This window comes from Hemitrygon akajei, chromosome 12 (genome assembly GCF_048418815.1).
Source record: "Hemitrygon akajei chromosome 12, sHemAka1.3, whole genome shotgun sequence".
Lineage (NCBI taxonomy): Eukaryota > Metazoa > Chordata > Chondrichthyes > Myliobatiformes > Dasyatidae > Hemitrygon > Hemitrygon akajei.
Window position 1 is genome coordinate 62751835 of NC_133135.1, and position 16375 is coordinate 62768209.

Here is a 16375-nt window from a genome sequence, read left to right on the forward strand (position 1 = left end):
GAGTTACCTATCTGTGAGGAGAAAAACACTGCTGGAGGAAATCAGCGGGCCGAACAGCTTCTGGAAATGAAATAATCGACGTTTTAGATCTAGAGCCTGAAGCCGTAACGAGATCATTATCATTATCATCATTCTGTGCCTGTCATATGACGGGGGCAAACATGGTCTTTTCCCTTACCATGATTGTACTTGACATTTATTCTAGCCGATGTAAAGAGGAAAGGAGAAGGGGGTAAGACAGGAGCCGGTAGCTGATAGCTACTGTGAACTCCCTGCCAATCCCTGTTTCGACTCTCCCGCTGTTCTTTATATTTGCTATCTCCCCTCTCCACTCTGATGCTGGGTCTCACGCCGAATCCCCTGGCCCTGCCCTCGGGCAGAATGTTTATTGCTCCAGATGTCACCCATCTGTGTCCTCTGGAAACAGTTCATTTCAATTAAACCCCATCAAGATCCTATCCTTCATAACCCTACACAACCTCCTCTGTTTCCTTCCGAAAGCAAAACTCCATTGTCCCAGATACCATTCCAGTTAATTAGATAGTACGTCGAAGTTAATTCACTCTAACAGAAGGTGGGTGAATGCAGATGCAGGCCAAAGCAAAAACCCGGAGAGTTCTTCACTCAAGAGTGAGGGTTGCAAAATCTAAATCGGCGGAACCATATCAATAAAAATGTCACCCAACAGTAACGATCAAAAAAGACAAAGGTTTATATGAACATTTAAGGTCCACGACGCCGCTTCTTTAAAATTGCACTTCGAAAATTTGCGCTCTTGTTTTTGTTTATTATTTACTGTTGAACTGTCGCTGAAGTGAGGAATGCTATCTGGGGCTTGTAGTTCCTTACTAGCTGTGATAGACGAAGATCCGCTTCGTGAAAATACATCTCTCAGAGCAGTCTACGTTCCGGGCTAAACTCCATCTTCAGGTAAACCCCTTATTTTTGATGCATTTTATAGCAAAAGAGCTCTGAGATTGAAAGAGCGAGAATGTATTCTAAAGGGTTAGTGCCTTTATTCAATTTGCTGCCGAAATCTTCTAGCATCTGGCGCAAGATGCAAACGGGGACACCAAACAAAAAATAATTAATAATCAATGGATGACGCACTATGTGCGAAGAGCGAGCCAGCCGAGGCTGTAAAACGATCTGAAGCTCGCCTCGCCCTGCAGTGAACACAGAAAGGCAGCGAGGAGCACAGGGCAGCAGCACGGCATGGCAGAGCCGACCAAGACGCACGTTATCTTGCTAGCATGCGGCAGCTTCAACCCCATCACGAAAGGGCACATTCAGATGTTCGGTGAGCATTTCCAGTCTCCACATTTTCATCGCAGCTAGTGTTTATTTATAAGAACGTTCTGACTCTGAATGCTGCTCCAGACGAATTAACAAATTCCTCAGAAATTTACTGATATCATGTTGTGTCTGAAGAAATGATATTTCAATTAAAGTATTATTTACTAAGAGTTGGTCCCTATAGACCGGTTGCCTTCCTTTGTTCGCTGTCCAAGGCTTGTGGTACTGAAACGTACGGGCGACGAATACCAGCTCGACCCACTTTCGTCCGACAGAAAAAAAAAGCCAACTTCAGCATTGTACCGTTTACAAAGCAGTCAAAATATTATTAATATCCATCTTTTAATTAGTTTTTCTGCTAAATGTCAGAGATATCGCTCACGCCCAAGGAGAATGTATCGATCGTAAACAGGGAGAGAGCAGCAGCATCCACGTGTCTTTTTATGCAGAAGAATTTGTGCAATGTTTGACGTATTTTCCATTTCATTATTTTATTTATACTCATTTATTATAAGAGTGTATACTCTGTATGGGCAAACGATGCAAATTCTTGCCCTCTGTGTTTTGTAGGGTTTATTTTATGGAAAGTTATCTGCGTGCGTGTTCAATCACATCTGTTGTTAAATTGCATTATTTTGAGCAGTCGCTCCGCCCGGGGCTCCAAGTGCTGCGAAATGGGTAAAAGCACAAGGTTGGATGGGGCCGCAGTGAACAGGCCCGTGGGCACTGCAGTTGTCGAACAGTTCTGTGGAGGACAGCGACCTCCAAACTTGATTGTTTATAGTCTGTTCTGTTTGGCTGCCTGTGCTTGGGCCCGACCTGACGCTCATTACATTCAGTTCGTATCTGGATCAAAAACATCAAGGTTTTTTATTTTGTTTTGTATGAGGGGTGATTGCCCCTTTTTGGTTAAATGTGGAAGTTTGATTGTAAACCGTTGAAGACAAAGATAAATAAGTTAGACACAGCGGTTGGAATGCTACCATTACATCTGTAAATACTGGTGCTGCGGCGGTGGACTGAACAATCCACGATGGCTGAGAGGCGGACGAGCTTTCTCGATCATTTAGATGATGCCCTTGATATCCCTGAGAAGTGAGAATTTCCACTGAATGGCGGATTAGCAGGCAGCAACACCGATCACCGGAGACACTCACGAACTCAGTGACTTGAATAGCGGTGGCTGCAAAGCAGAGTCGTTTGTTATGCTTAAGAGTCAGACGTCAAAATTGAAGGCGGTTTCTGTAAATGCATTGTGCTGGTTGTATCTGTTCCTACCTTTGACCAAGCAGTGTCTTTCTTGACTTGGGAATTGAAATGATTGACTGCCATCTAAAATCACGGGAGAGCACATTTTGGTGTACAATTTTCTGTCGTATTATTCCAGAGCGGTGTCTGCGCAACATCGCAGACCAGACGAAAACTGATAATTGTTCAGGGTGCCTTTAATGTTGAGGAGGCGGGGCATTAAAAGTCTGGTTCGGGAGAGCCATGGCAAATAAAAAATGGCTGCTTTGCACCAGGCATGTAGTTATTACAATGCAATGGTGGGTAGGAGGGTACTGGAAGGAGTTTGAAAAGTAATAGGGGGGCGGAAGAATGACCACGATGGAAATGGTTTGCATATTATTGTAACGACCTTCTTGGAAATTAGATGATAATGTAGACTTCGTAGATTAACTATGAAAGCGGTAATCTTGAATCTGGGAAGAGCGTGTGAATCTCTACTAAAGCTGGGACAACAATTCTATTACTGTGGACAAGCTGCAGAAGGAAGTGTTGAGATCAAGCTCAGGAAGAGGAAGGAAAGGTGGAATGGCTGACGAGGTGCGGCACAGTACCTGCATGAGCAGAAGTGTGCATTGATGCAGAATTTATTTGTTATTACAATTAAGCCAAGTTGTTTACGAGTAGCTGGGTCTGGTATTTTTTCAGTGCCAGGTAGAAGTGAGCATCATTTAGGAATGGTCAAGGTAAAAGGGCCGATAACTGTAACAATTTGTCGAGAAAAGTGAATTTCAGAGCCTTGAGCTAATTCATATCATTCACTGATCTGTATACGGTATCATGTTCCTGCGGCCTAACGTCGAAGTCTCTCTCGACGGTTGTGTCCTAATATAAACCTGGGATAAAGAGTTGTTGGTATTGTACCCAGTATATGATAATATATTCACAAACAAGAGAAAATCTGCAGATGCTGGAAATCCGAGCAACACATATGAAATGCTGGACGAACTCAGCAGGCCAGGCAGCACCTATAGAAGAAAAGTGCAGTCGACGTTTTGGGCTGAAACCCTTCGGCAGGACTGTGTTCGGTGCTCCCGGTGTGGCCTCCTGTATATCGGGGAGACCGCTTCGCCAAGCATCTACGCTCCGTCCGTCAAAACAAGCGGGATCTCCCAGTGGCCACTCATTTTAATTCCACTTTCCATTCCGATATGTCCATTCATGACCCCCTCCGCTCTCGGGATAAGGCCACACTTGGATTGGAGGAACAACACCTTATATTCCGTTTGGGTAGCCTCCAACCTAGTAGCATGCACATCAAACTCTCAAACTTCCAGTAATGCCTCCCCCCTCCCCATTCACCATTTCCCATCCCCTTTTCCCTCTCTCGTGTTATCTCCTTGCCTACCCATCGCCTCCCTCTGGCGCTCCTGCAACCACCTTTCCCCCCACTTCTTCCTTCCATGGCCTCCTATTTCACCAATCAACTCCCTAGCGCTTTGCTTCATCCCTCCCCTTCCAAATTTCACCTATCGCCTGGCGTTTCTCTTCCCCCCCCCCACCCTACTTTTCAAATCTAGAACTCAGCTTTTTCCCCCCAGTCTACCGAAGGGTTTCGGCTCGAAACGTGAGCTGTTCATTTTTCCCCTATAGATGTTACCTAGCCTGCCAAGTTCCTCCAGCACTTTGCGTATGATAGTATATTTCTTGTTGGTCGGAGTTCTTTTTGTTCTTAACATAGAAAACCTACAACACAATACATGCCCTTCGGCCTACAAAGCTGTGCCTTTATTTTTTTAATGAGTTTCTAGAATACAAATACAAAAAAAAACATCAACAAAATGGAGATTAATACAGTGCAAAACAAACATCAAATATATAATTCATAACAATAAGGAAGAAGCACCCAAAATAAAATCATACAAAGTTAGTGTCCTCCCCTCCCTCCCACTACAAAACTCCAGGCCAACCATTAGGAGATGTGAAAGAAAAAATAATCAGAGCCTTCAACCCCAAGAAGCAATCAATCAATCAATAAATAAATAAATAAATTGAAAATGCCTTCTACCAAAACTATAATGTAATTCCCATTAAAAAACCATAAAACTTACAGGAAAAAAGCTGATAGTAAGGGATTATGGTACAATAAAAGAATAAACTTAATCTAAAGAGGAGCTATGAAAGTATTCAAGAAAAGGTTCCCACACCTTATGAATCTTTATGACCGAATTGAGAAGTGAATAATGAATCTTTTCAATGTCTAAACAGGACATAATATCACTAAGCCATTGAGCATGAGTGGGTGGAGCAACATCTCTCCACCTGAGAAGAACTAAGTGTCTAGCTAAAAGAGAGGCAAAAGATAATGTTCGACATTTAGTCGGACTCAAATGTATGTCTTCTTCATCCAAGGTGCCAAAAGGGCAATCAGAGGGTTAGGTTCTAAGTGACAATTAAGAATATGGGATAAAGATAAAAGAACTTCTCTCCAGAATTTCCCTAGGACAAGCCCAGTACATATGAATAAGAGAAGCCTTACCCCCTTTACACTTGTCGCAAATTGGACTAATGTCAGGATAAAACCACGATAATTTACTTTTAGACATGTGAGCCCTATGTACAACCTTACACTGCAAAAGTCAGTAGCGAGCACATAAAGAGGTTGAGATAACTGATTTAAAAATTGAATCCCAAACCACATCAGATAAAGAAATATTTAAATCATGCTCCCAAGCAGATCTAATTTTTCCAAAGGGGGTGTGTCTTCTAAGCAATCAGACAAAATTTGCTTATTAACAGGCTGGCACAGAACTCTGGAATTTGTGGTTTGCACATTGAGAAGTTACCTTCTGCCAACATTTTAATTTCATGAATTTTTGTTAAGTTTGTTTTTATCACAATAGCAAATGCAGAATAAAGTACAGAGCATGTTACCACAAGTTAATGGAAATGTTTTATTGAAAATTACCAAAGCATGACAACTGACTATCATTGCTATTAGAATTTGGAAGAAAACTAAATCCATTTCATTCTTTGATTTTAAAAAAGGAGCGCGTTCCTACATTGACAGCAATTCCCCTCGATCTCTCTTTTCTTCCTTAGTTCCCTACAGTGATAGAATTGCTTGTCCACCTTTATTAATTTGAAATGTTAAATGTGGGAGGGCAGAGAAACAGGATGTATTGCAGAAGGAATATCAACTAGGTTGTGGTTTAAAATAATTCTGATACGCTGAATGGAATAATTCAATATGCGTGTGCTATTGTCACAAAGATCTGAAGAAATCAAAATGTCAACAGCAGCTGGTTTTCCTTTATGTGCACACTGGCTTGAAGTGCCTCCACATTTGTGCTATGAAAATCTTTGATAAAAGTGCACAAACATTTATCTTTAAGAATTTGTAATATGTAATTTTAGTGAGGTAAAAGAATTAAGCACAACACACCCAGGTTACAGTTGTCTTTCACATGAAAATCTTGCCCACAAAATTGATCCCTACCTTCCAGGCATCCTCAAATCATACTTATTTAAAGATATTGACACTGTAGCTAGAATTTTCTGTATTCTGACAAATAGTTGTCAGTACTGTAGCAGGGGTAGAACAGACCAGAAATGTCAACAAATTCTCTTTCCACAAATGTCTTTCCTGCTGAATTTTTCCAGAATTTCCTGTTTCTATTTCTCAATTCCAGCATAATTAGAATAAACATTTCAATAAAAGATTGAGTTTGATTTTGTATCTTTTTTCATTTTGAAATGATTGCTCATGAACTGAATATTGCAGTTCAAAAAATGAAAAATATTGCTACTGTGGATTTGCAAACATGAATGATCAATTAATGAAAATAAATTGGCCCTTAAATAATAATATTCTACCAGGCTTGATATTTCTTGGGTTTCAGAAGTTTGTTTTTTTTTCCTCTGAGTTACACTATATTGCATTTATTTTATGTTGATACATATGAAATTCAGAAAACATTTGGCATTGGTGGAAAGACAGACTCAGGCGCATTTCCTACATAGTGTCCATTGGATAAACTGACTGTTTGAAATAATTAGTCTCTATTGGCAACAATGAACAAGATTCCAACCATTAGAAGAAATATTACAACTTATATTCAAAATAGAGGAAAAAGAAAAGGCAGATAATAAAACTACTGAGTTATTGGTCTTATATGAACTGGTTATTTTTAATAATTGAAAATCAAAAGTACTGCATATACTGGAAATCAAATCAAAGCAAAAAATATAGAAAATCTCAACAGGTTAGATGGCATCTCTGGAGAAGGGAAAACAGCTAACATATTGGGTCATGGTCTTTCATTAGAACACAATGAATTTCTTTTAGTTCTGATCTTTTTCAGATTGTAGATTTCATGGCAGTGAGTAATTTGAAATGAAACAGGTTTCTCCCTAATTAAAGCAGGTGATCAAATGTCTTATGATTAATAGGTTGCTGTTAGAGTCTCCATCATGTGTTGATCCATTAAAATGAAATTAAAATTGTAGGAAGACTTGATTGGTTAGGGGTTTGAAACCATACTGCAAGAAGTTATTGATTTCTCAGCGATTTCACAGACATACTATTTACATTTAGCTGCCTTCTGTGGTGTCCTTTTTTTTTGGTAATAACTTAATCCTTCACATCACCAGTAATGGAGTTAACTAAATTGTTATTTACCCTGATTATTAACTAGACTGTTTGCAGTATTGGTGATCATTTGTTTTGTGTGAAGCAAGAAAGGGTTCTAAATTCAGAATAGACATAGACAACTGAACCAGAACATAGTAGTGTCTGAGAAAATAATGGATCAAAGCCACTGATAATTACAACTCATTAATTTGGCAAGCATGTTGAGTAATGATTCAGTACTAATTTTGTGAGAATCCTTTGAGTTGGACCCAACTCTGAACACAGAGGAGCTTTGAAAAGCTGTAACAGCATTTTGTCCATGAAATCTTAGAACAAATTTCCATCTTTTCTTTGTGACCTTCCTTGAACAAATAGTTTGATTACAATGAAAATCATAAGGGCCTGAGTAAACATTTACCATAATCATTTGTATTGTGCAAACATAAGATCAGTCCACATAATGGGCTTGGCAGCATACTGATATCTTCCTCGTGATCTCTTAGTAATTCACAGCAAATAGCACTTTTGGTGTAAGGTAGAAAAATCATAGCATTTCAAGAAATAAAACAAATTTGACCACCTAAGAGAAGTAGTACGTATTAGAGCTGGTCCAAGTAATGTTTGGAAGCGAGGCCATTTCATTGCATTCAAGGAGCTGAAAACAAGGGAAAAATCACCTTAGAGGTTCGTGCAGTGGTTCCTTCTGTTGGTCTGGGCTATATACATTGCTAAAGGCAAGAAAAAAATGTGAATACAGAAGAAATACACTTGAAATGTGTCCCGACCAACACACCACAATCAGTAAGGCTAGATAGCAACACCTCTACCACAATTACAGAACCATAAGACCATAAGCCATTTGGGCAGAATTAGGCCATTTGGTCCATTGAGTTTGCTCCACCATTTGATTGTGGCTGTGTCATAAGTCAGGTGTTGAATCAGGACCCAACTGCAGGACACAGACACTGGTGTCCCAGAAACAGGACGAGACAGAACCCAAGGACAGGATGGGATGCAGTCTAGGCAGGGGAAGCAGGACCAGGACAAGGGACTGGGAACAAGGAGCCTGGGGTGGACTCCAAGCCCGAGACTGGACAAGGACCCAGAACTTGGGTCTTGCCTTGGGCTCAGACCCCCAAACCCAGGCAAGGATGTGACAAGGCTTGGCTAGGGACTTGGGGTCTTGAGGCTTGGGTCAAGGCTTGAGGCTGCAGGCTTGGAGCTTGAGGAACTCAGAGGCTGGAGCTGGGGCAGACTAGGAACTGTACATCAACATGGAGCTAGGACTTATCCTCCAACAAGCCAGGACTCATCTTTAACTCCACACCAAGGTGGGGCAGGACCATCCATCAATAACAGCAGAAGAACCTGACCTACCCAACAGAGGCAAAGACAAGACAAGACAGAACCCCCCCACAGGGCAACAGCAGAACAGCCAGACTTACCCCACAGGGGCAAGGACAGGAAGAGAAACACCAAGGAACAACACAGTTCCACCTCTGCATCAGGGTAGCTCCAAGTAGCCATTACAGCCAGCAGCCTTGGCTGGCTACAGAGCAACCAGATCCCTACCTAGCTCAGAGTGGCTGACAGCCACCCAGCTGGCCCAGGAAACAGCTGAATCCATACCACAATGACCACTCCAACTACTACCAGCAAGGCTCCCAGAAGCCATGGTTCTCCAACACAGCCCCAAGGATGGTAAGAGTCCATTCTAGCCTTCCAACAGCCATCTATGCCATGAGTATCTTGACAAGACAACCAACAACCCCCCTCCATACCAGGGCCACATATTCCCAGCTCCAATATGAGCCTCAGGTGTTTCTAGTTAATTCCAACTGCAGCAAGGGACTGCCGGAAAACCCAGAGTCCGCGGACCGGACCACGGATTGCGGACTGAACCACCACAGGCTGATCTATTTCCCTCTCAGTCCTATTCTCCTGCCTTCTCACCATAACCTTTCACACCCTAACTTATCAAGAATCTATCAACCTCCTCCATAAATACACTCAATGACCTGTCCTTACAGACACTTGTGGAAACAAATTCCACAAATTCACCAACTAGTTAAAGAAATTCCTTCTCATCTCCATTCTAAATGGATGTCCCTCTATCCTGAGATTTTGCTATCTGGTCCTAGACCCCCCCCCCCCACCCCCCACTATAGGAAACATCCTTGCCACATCCACTCTATCTAAGCCTTTCAGCATTTGAAAGATTTCAATGAGTACCCTTCCCCCACCCCCTTTCTTTTAAATTCCAGTGAGTTCAGGCCCAGAGCCATCTACCACTCCCCATATGTTAAGCCTTTCAATTCTGGAATCATTTTCGTGAACCTTCTTGGAAACCTCTCCAATGCTGATACATCCTTTCTTAGATAAGAGGTCCAAAATTGCTCACAATACTTCAAGTGAGGCAGTGCCTTATAAAGCATCAACATTACATTCTTGCTTCTATAATCTAATCCTCTGGAAATGAATGCTAACATTGCATTTGCCTCCCTCACCACCAACTCATTCTGCAAGTATACCTGTAGGGAATCCTGCATGAGGCTTCCCAAGTCCCAACTCCCAAGCATCATTATAGAAGAATCATCTTCCATAATGCCACCCCCTAAGGCTGTGTCCTTAGCCGCTTCCTTTACTCCCTGCAGGCTCACAACCTGCATGGCCAGATTCTGCTCAAACACCATCTACAAATTCACAGATCGCACTACATTGTGGGCCAGATCTCAAATAATGATGTGATGGAGTCTAGAAAGGAGACAAAGAGCCGGTTGGCATGATGACATGACAACAACCTTTCTCTCAACATCAGCAAAATGATATAGCTGGCCATTGACTTCAGGAATTGGGGTAGAGTACACGTCACTATCAATGTTGAGGTGAAGAATGTTAGAGCTTTAAGTTCCTAGGTGTAAAGTAACTTGTCCACATCCAGCCAAATAGATGCAATGGCCAGGAAAACACTCCAGAGTCTCTACTTCCTCAGAACGCTAAGGAAATTCAGCATGTCCCTGCTGATTCTCACTACAGCAAGCATCCTATCTGAATGCACCACAGCTTGGTTTGGCAACTGCTCTGCCAAAGACCACAAGAAATTACAGAGAGAGAAATTGCATCAGAAAACTAGTCTCCCTTCCGAGCTTTGTATACACTTCTCACTTGCTCTGAAATCAACCAATGTAATCAAAGACCCGGACATTCTCTCTTCACTACCCCACCCCCCACCCCCATCAGGCAGAAGATACAAAGCTGAAGAACACACAGCAGCAGGCTTCCACCTTGCTGTTAGAAGACTCTTGTACATTAAAGACGAATTCCTGATCTCTTAAATCTGCCTTGTCATCACCCTTGAACCTTATTGCCTACCTGCTCTGCACTCTCTCTATAATTATAATGCAATGTTCCGCATTCCTACTTTTCTTTTGTACCATCTGGGTATAAATATATTTTGAAATAATCTGTATGGATGACTTGCAAAAATACTTTCTCTGCATCTTGGTACACGTGACAATAGTAAAACAATGCCTTTTCTGTGTGTATTTCATTAGCTTTAGAATACTTGGGGATGTCTTGAGCTTGTGAAAGGTGCAATAGAAACACAGACTATTTACTATTCTATTCATGTGTTTATATGCAGACATCGGCACAGATGTGAACATTTGCATCATAGGTTGGCATGCTTCATTGTTGCTTTGGTTTTGTGCTTCGCCAGATTCAGTACTGTGGCAAAGCAGCCTGTCACCATTCATGCTCTATCAAACTCCATCGAAAGCATTATCAGCTTTGATCCAATCAAGTCATGTGTGAAAATAGAATTTCCAGACAAGCGATCTTGAGTGCATTTCCCTCAACTAACTAATGGAATGTGAAGTTTTAGTATTATGTTCTGATAGATCAGCAAAAGTAACTTCTTTCTCTGTATTTAATTAATAGTTCCTTAAAGCTTTCTAAGGCTTCAAAATGTTCTACACATTTTTGAAGCTTTCAGTTTAGATGGATATAAAAGATCTCATGTTGCTTATGTGTGAAGTAATTTCCTAATATCCTGATCAGCATTCCTTTTGAAAATGATAGCACCAGAATATCAGATTATTTACTCATTTTATCTTCTGTTTGTGATACTGTGAGGTCCACAAATTGGCTGCTATACTTACCTACTCACCAAGAATGATTGAATAAATGTAACCCATTGTTAAAAGTTTTGGGATATCCCAGTAATGTAATGACTTAAATGGAGGCAGCCTTTTTAGTCTGTCATATGGTACTGATAACTATATTATCATCAAACGTAGAACATACTTTGTAGAACATTATGGCACAGTACAATCCCTTAGGCCCAGGATGTTGTGCCAATCTTTTAACCACCTCCAAGATCAATCTAACCCTTCCCTCCTACATAACTCCCCATTTTTGTATCATCCATGTGCTTACCTAAAAGTTTCTTAAATGCACCTAATGTATCTGCCTCTATCACTACCCCTGGCAGGGCATTCCATGCACCCACACTTTCTGTGTAAACCTCTGACACCCCATCCCCCTACACTTTCCTCCATTCATCTTAAAATAATGCCATTTACACTCTGGGGAAAAAGTCTGTCTATCCATTCTGTCAATGCCTCTTATCATCTTGTACACCTCTATCAAGTCACTTTTCATTCTCCACTCCAAAGTGAAAAGCCCTAACTCTTTTAGTGTATCATCTCAAGACATGCCCTCTAGTTCAGACAGCTCCACGTAAACCTCCTCTGCACCTTAGAAACATTGGAAACCTACAGCACAATACAGGCCCTTCGGCCCACAAAGCTTTGCCAAACATGTCCTTACCTTAGAAATTACCTGGGGTTACCCATAGCCCTCTATTTTTCTAAGCTCCATGTACCTATCCAGAAGCCTCTTAAAAGACCCTATCGTATCCACCTCCACCACCGTCACCGGCAGCCCATTCCACGCACTCACCTCTCTGAGTAAAAAACTTACCCCTGACATCTCCTCTGAACCTACTCCCCAGCACATTAAAACTGTGCCCTCTCCTGCTAGCCATTTCAGCCCTGGGAAAAAGACTCTGACTAACCACATGATCAATGCCTCTCATCATGTTATACACCTCTATCAGGTCACCTCTCATCCTCTGTTGCTCCAAGGAGAAAAGTACGAGTTCACTCAAAAATTTCTCATAAGGCATGCCCCCCAATCCAGGCAACATCCTTGTAAATCTCCTCTGCACCCTTTCCACATCCTTCCTGTAGTGAGGTAACCAGAACTGAGCACAGTACTCCAAGTGGGGTCTGGCCAGGGTCCTATATAGCTGCAACATTACCACTAGGCTCCTAAACTCAGTCCCACGACTGATGAAAGCCAATGCACCGTATGTCTTCTTAACCACAGAGTTAACCTGCGCAGCAGCTTTGAGTGTCCTATGGACTCGGACCCCAAGATCCCTCTGATCCTTCACAGTGCCAAGAGTCTTACTATTAATACTATATTCTGCCATCATATTTGACCTACCAAAATGAACCACCCCACACTTATCTGGGTTGAACTCCATCTGCCACTTCTCAGCCCAGTTTTGCATCCTATCAATGTCCCGCTGTAACCTCTGATAACCTTCCACACTATTCACAACACCCCCAACCTTTCTGTCTTCAGCAGATTTACTAACCCATCCCTCCACTTCCTCATCCAGGTCATTTATAAAAATCACGAGGAGTAGGGGTCCCAGGACAGATCCCTGAGGCACACCACTTGTCACCGACCTCTATGCAGAATATGACCTGTCTACAACCATTCTTTGCCTTCAGTGGGCAAGCCAGTTCTGGATCCACAAAGCAATGTCCCCTTGGATCTCATGCTTCCTTACTTTCCCAACAAGCCTTGCATGGGGTTCCTTATCAATTGCCTTGCTGAAATTTATATACACTACATCTACTGCTCTTCCTTCATCAATGTGTTTAGTCACATCCTCAAAAAATTCAATCAGGCTCATAAGGCACGACCTGCCTTTGACAAAGCCATGCCTTTCCAAGTGTTCATAAATCCTGCCTCTCAGGATCTTCTCCATCAACTTACCAAAAACTGAAGTAAGACTTACTGGTCTATAATTTCCTGGGCTATCTCTGCTCCTTTTCTTGAATAATGGAACAGCATCCGCAACCCTCCAATCCTGCGGAATGTCTCCTGTCTCCATTGATGATGCAAAGGTCATCATCAGAGGCACAGCAATCTCCATTCTCGCCTCCCACAGTAGCCTGGGGTACATCTCTTAAGCTTCCACATTGTTCCTATAATGAGGCAACCAGAGCTGAACACAATATCCCAAGAGTGGTCTAACCTGGGTTTTATGGACTGCAACATTATGTCACAGCTCTTGAACTCAATCCCTCAACTAATGAAGGCCAACACACAATACACCTTTTTAACACCACCATCAATTTGTGTGGCATCTTCGAAGGATCTATAGACATAGAACCTAAGATCCCTCTGTTACTCCACTCTGCCAATAATCCTGCCATTTACCTTGTATTCTGCCTTCCAAAATGAATCACTTCATACTTTTTCACGTTGAACTGCATCTGCCACTTCTCAGCCCAGCTCGGCATCCTGTCAATGTCTCATTGCACCCTACAACAACACTCCACACTATCCACAGTTCCACTGACCTTTGTGTCATCTACAAACTTATTAACCCATACTTCCACTTCCTCATCCAAATTATTTATAAACATCACAAAGAACAAGGGTCTCAGAACAGATCTCTGTGGAACACCACTGGTCACTGGCCTCCAGGCAGACCATGCTCCACCCACTACCACCCTCTGTCTTCTGCAGGCAACCCAATTCTGTATCTACACAGCTTAGTTTCCCTAGACCCCATGCCTCCTGACTTCCTGAATGAGACTGCCAAGGGGAAATCCTCTCAGACACATTAATAATAATCCATGAACACCACATCCACTGCTCTACCTTCATCAATGTGCTTTGTCACATCCTCAAAGAATTCAGTCAGGCTCATCAGGCATGACCTGCCCCTCACAAAGTCATGCTGACCACCCCTCATCAGACTATGCATCTCCAATGTTCCATTACATAAGAACCTGAGAAATATGAGCAGGAGCCCGTCAAGCCCGTCTGCTATTCAAAAAGATCATCCTTACATGGCCATGGACTCAGTTCCACCTACCTGCCCTTTCCCCATAACCCTTAATTCCCCTATTATGCAAAAATGACTGGAAAATAAACTAGATTATCTGCATCTGTAACTGAATCAACGTCTGATGAAGTATTCTGACAGAAATGAGGCTCCAGGAAACCACCCCTAAAGTGGCCATCGAGAGGGTTTCATCAGCTTTTGGGTGGACAGAAATCCCGTGGACTACAGAGGAGGTTAATGTATCCATGTTAAAAAGAACTGGTGTGTGAGCGCCTCAGTAGTGTTCGCCTCTGGTAGAGTTTTTAACAGTGAGCTTCAGGCCTTTCTGTTTACCGAGGGAGTTCAATGCTGTTGTGATTGTGGCTGTCTATATTATCTCCCCCGCCATGCTAATGCTGGGGAAGCGCATTGTGCCATACGATGCCATCAGGATCCTCCAAGTCACATACTTCAACGGTTTCATTATTGTTGCTGGCAACTTCAACCATGCTAACTTAAAAAACAGTCCCACCTAAATCCTATCATAATGTGGACTTGCTACCATAGGTGAGAACACATTAGAGCTAGTTAGTACCGACATCCCTGGTGCATACAAAACTGCTTCACTACCCCAGCTTGGATAATTTGGCCATTTATCTATTCTGCTAATACTTCATACAGTTCAAAACAGTTCGAAGGGTCTTAAAGACCTGACCAGAAGGAGCAACTGCAGCGTTGCGGGACTGTTCTGAAAACACGGACTGGAGCATGGGGAGGCGGCTACCTACGATCATCATATTAACATTGGTGAATATGCAGGATCTGTGACTGGCTATGTAGAGAAGTGCCTTGAGGACATCACCATTATTAAATGCATCTCCATGAGGGCAAATCAGAGCCATGCTGACAGCAGAGTCCAGGCACTTCTGAGACATTCAGTTACTGCTGTCAGACCGGGTGATAACACAACTCTCAGGTCAGCAAGAGATGCGCTCTCCGGTACCATCAGGAAGACAACACAAGATTATTCACAGAGAATGTACAGCCATTACTATGAGAGCAGAGACACGGAGCACGTGTGGTGGATATTCAGACCATAATGAAATACAAGTCCACCCTACGCATCAACAACAGCGACGTCTCTTTTACTTATAGTTTGGTACATGGAACAATATACCGGCGAGGAAGGTCCCTCTTTCCCCCTCAAACATCAGGATGCTGTTTAAGCATATCAGCTTGTTTTCACTGTCCTCACAAACGTCAAGGTCTCTCTCACTGGTGACTACTGAAGCAAAGTGTTCATTAAGGATCTCACCCTACTTTCTCTGACTCTCTTCCTCTATTTTCTGATCAGCCCTGTTCTCTCTGGCTTTCCTCCTGTTCTTCACATATGTGTAGAACACCTTGGGGCTTTCCTTAATCCTACTCACCAAGACCTTCTCATGCCCCCTTCTAGCTCTTCAGCTCCTTCCTGGCTACCTTGTATCTCTCTAGAGCCCTATCTAACCCTTGCTTCTTAAACCTTAAGTAAACTGCTTTCTTCTACTGGCTAGATGTTCCACATCTCTTGTCAACCATTGTTTCTTCAGCCTACCATCCTTTTCCTGCCTCATTGGGACAAACCTATCTGGAACTCTCAGCAAGTGCTCCCTAAACAACCCCTGCATTTCTGTCATGCATTTCCCTGAGTACATCTGTTACCAATTTATGTCCCCCAGTTCCTGCCTAATAGCATTACAAATCTCCCTCCCCAATTAAATACTTTCCCATATCCTCTCCAAGGCTGTGGTAAAGGTTAGTGATTTGTGGTCACTGTCTCTGAAATGCTTTCCCACTAAGAGGTCTGACATCTGATCTGGTTCATTGTCTAGCTCCAAATCCAATATGGCCTCTCCTGCTGGCCTGTCTACATATTGAGTCAGTAATCCGTCCTGGGCACACCTATCAAGTTCTGACCCCCTACACACCCTTGCACTAAGGAGGTGCCAATTAAAGTTAGGAAAATAGAAGTCCCTCATAACAACAAATCTTTTATATCTGCACATTTCCAAAATCTGCCTCCTGATCTGTTCTTTAGTGTCTCTGAT

The 16375-nt window shown here is 42.5% G+C and overlaps 1 protein-coding gene across 1 annotated transcript in view; it reads left to right on the top strand.

Moving 5' to 3' along the window:
* Window positions 1-1111: 1111 nt before the first annotated feature.
* nmnat2 (nicotinamide nucleotide adenylyltransferase 2) overlaps window positions 1112-16375 on the top strand; it is a 275753-nt gene continuing 260489 nt past the window's right edge. The window contains exon 1 of the mRNA XM_073063279.1: window positions 1112-1300. Coding sequence (XP_072919380.1) covers window positions 1216-1300 — 85 coding nt within the window. The 5' untranslated portion in view covers window positions 1112-1215. The remainder of the gene's footprint in view (window positions 1301-16375) is intronic.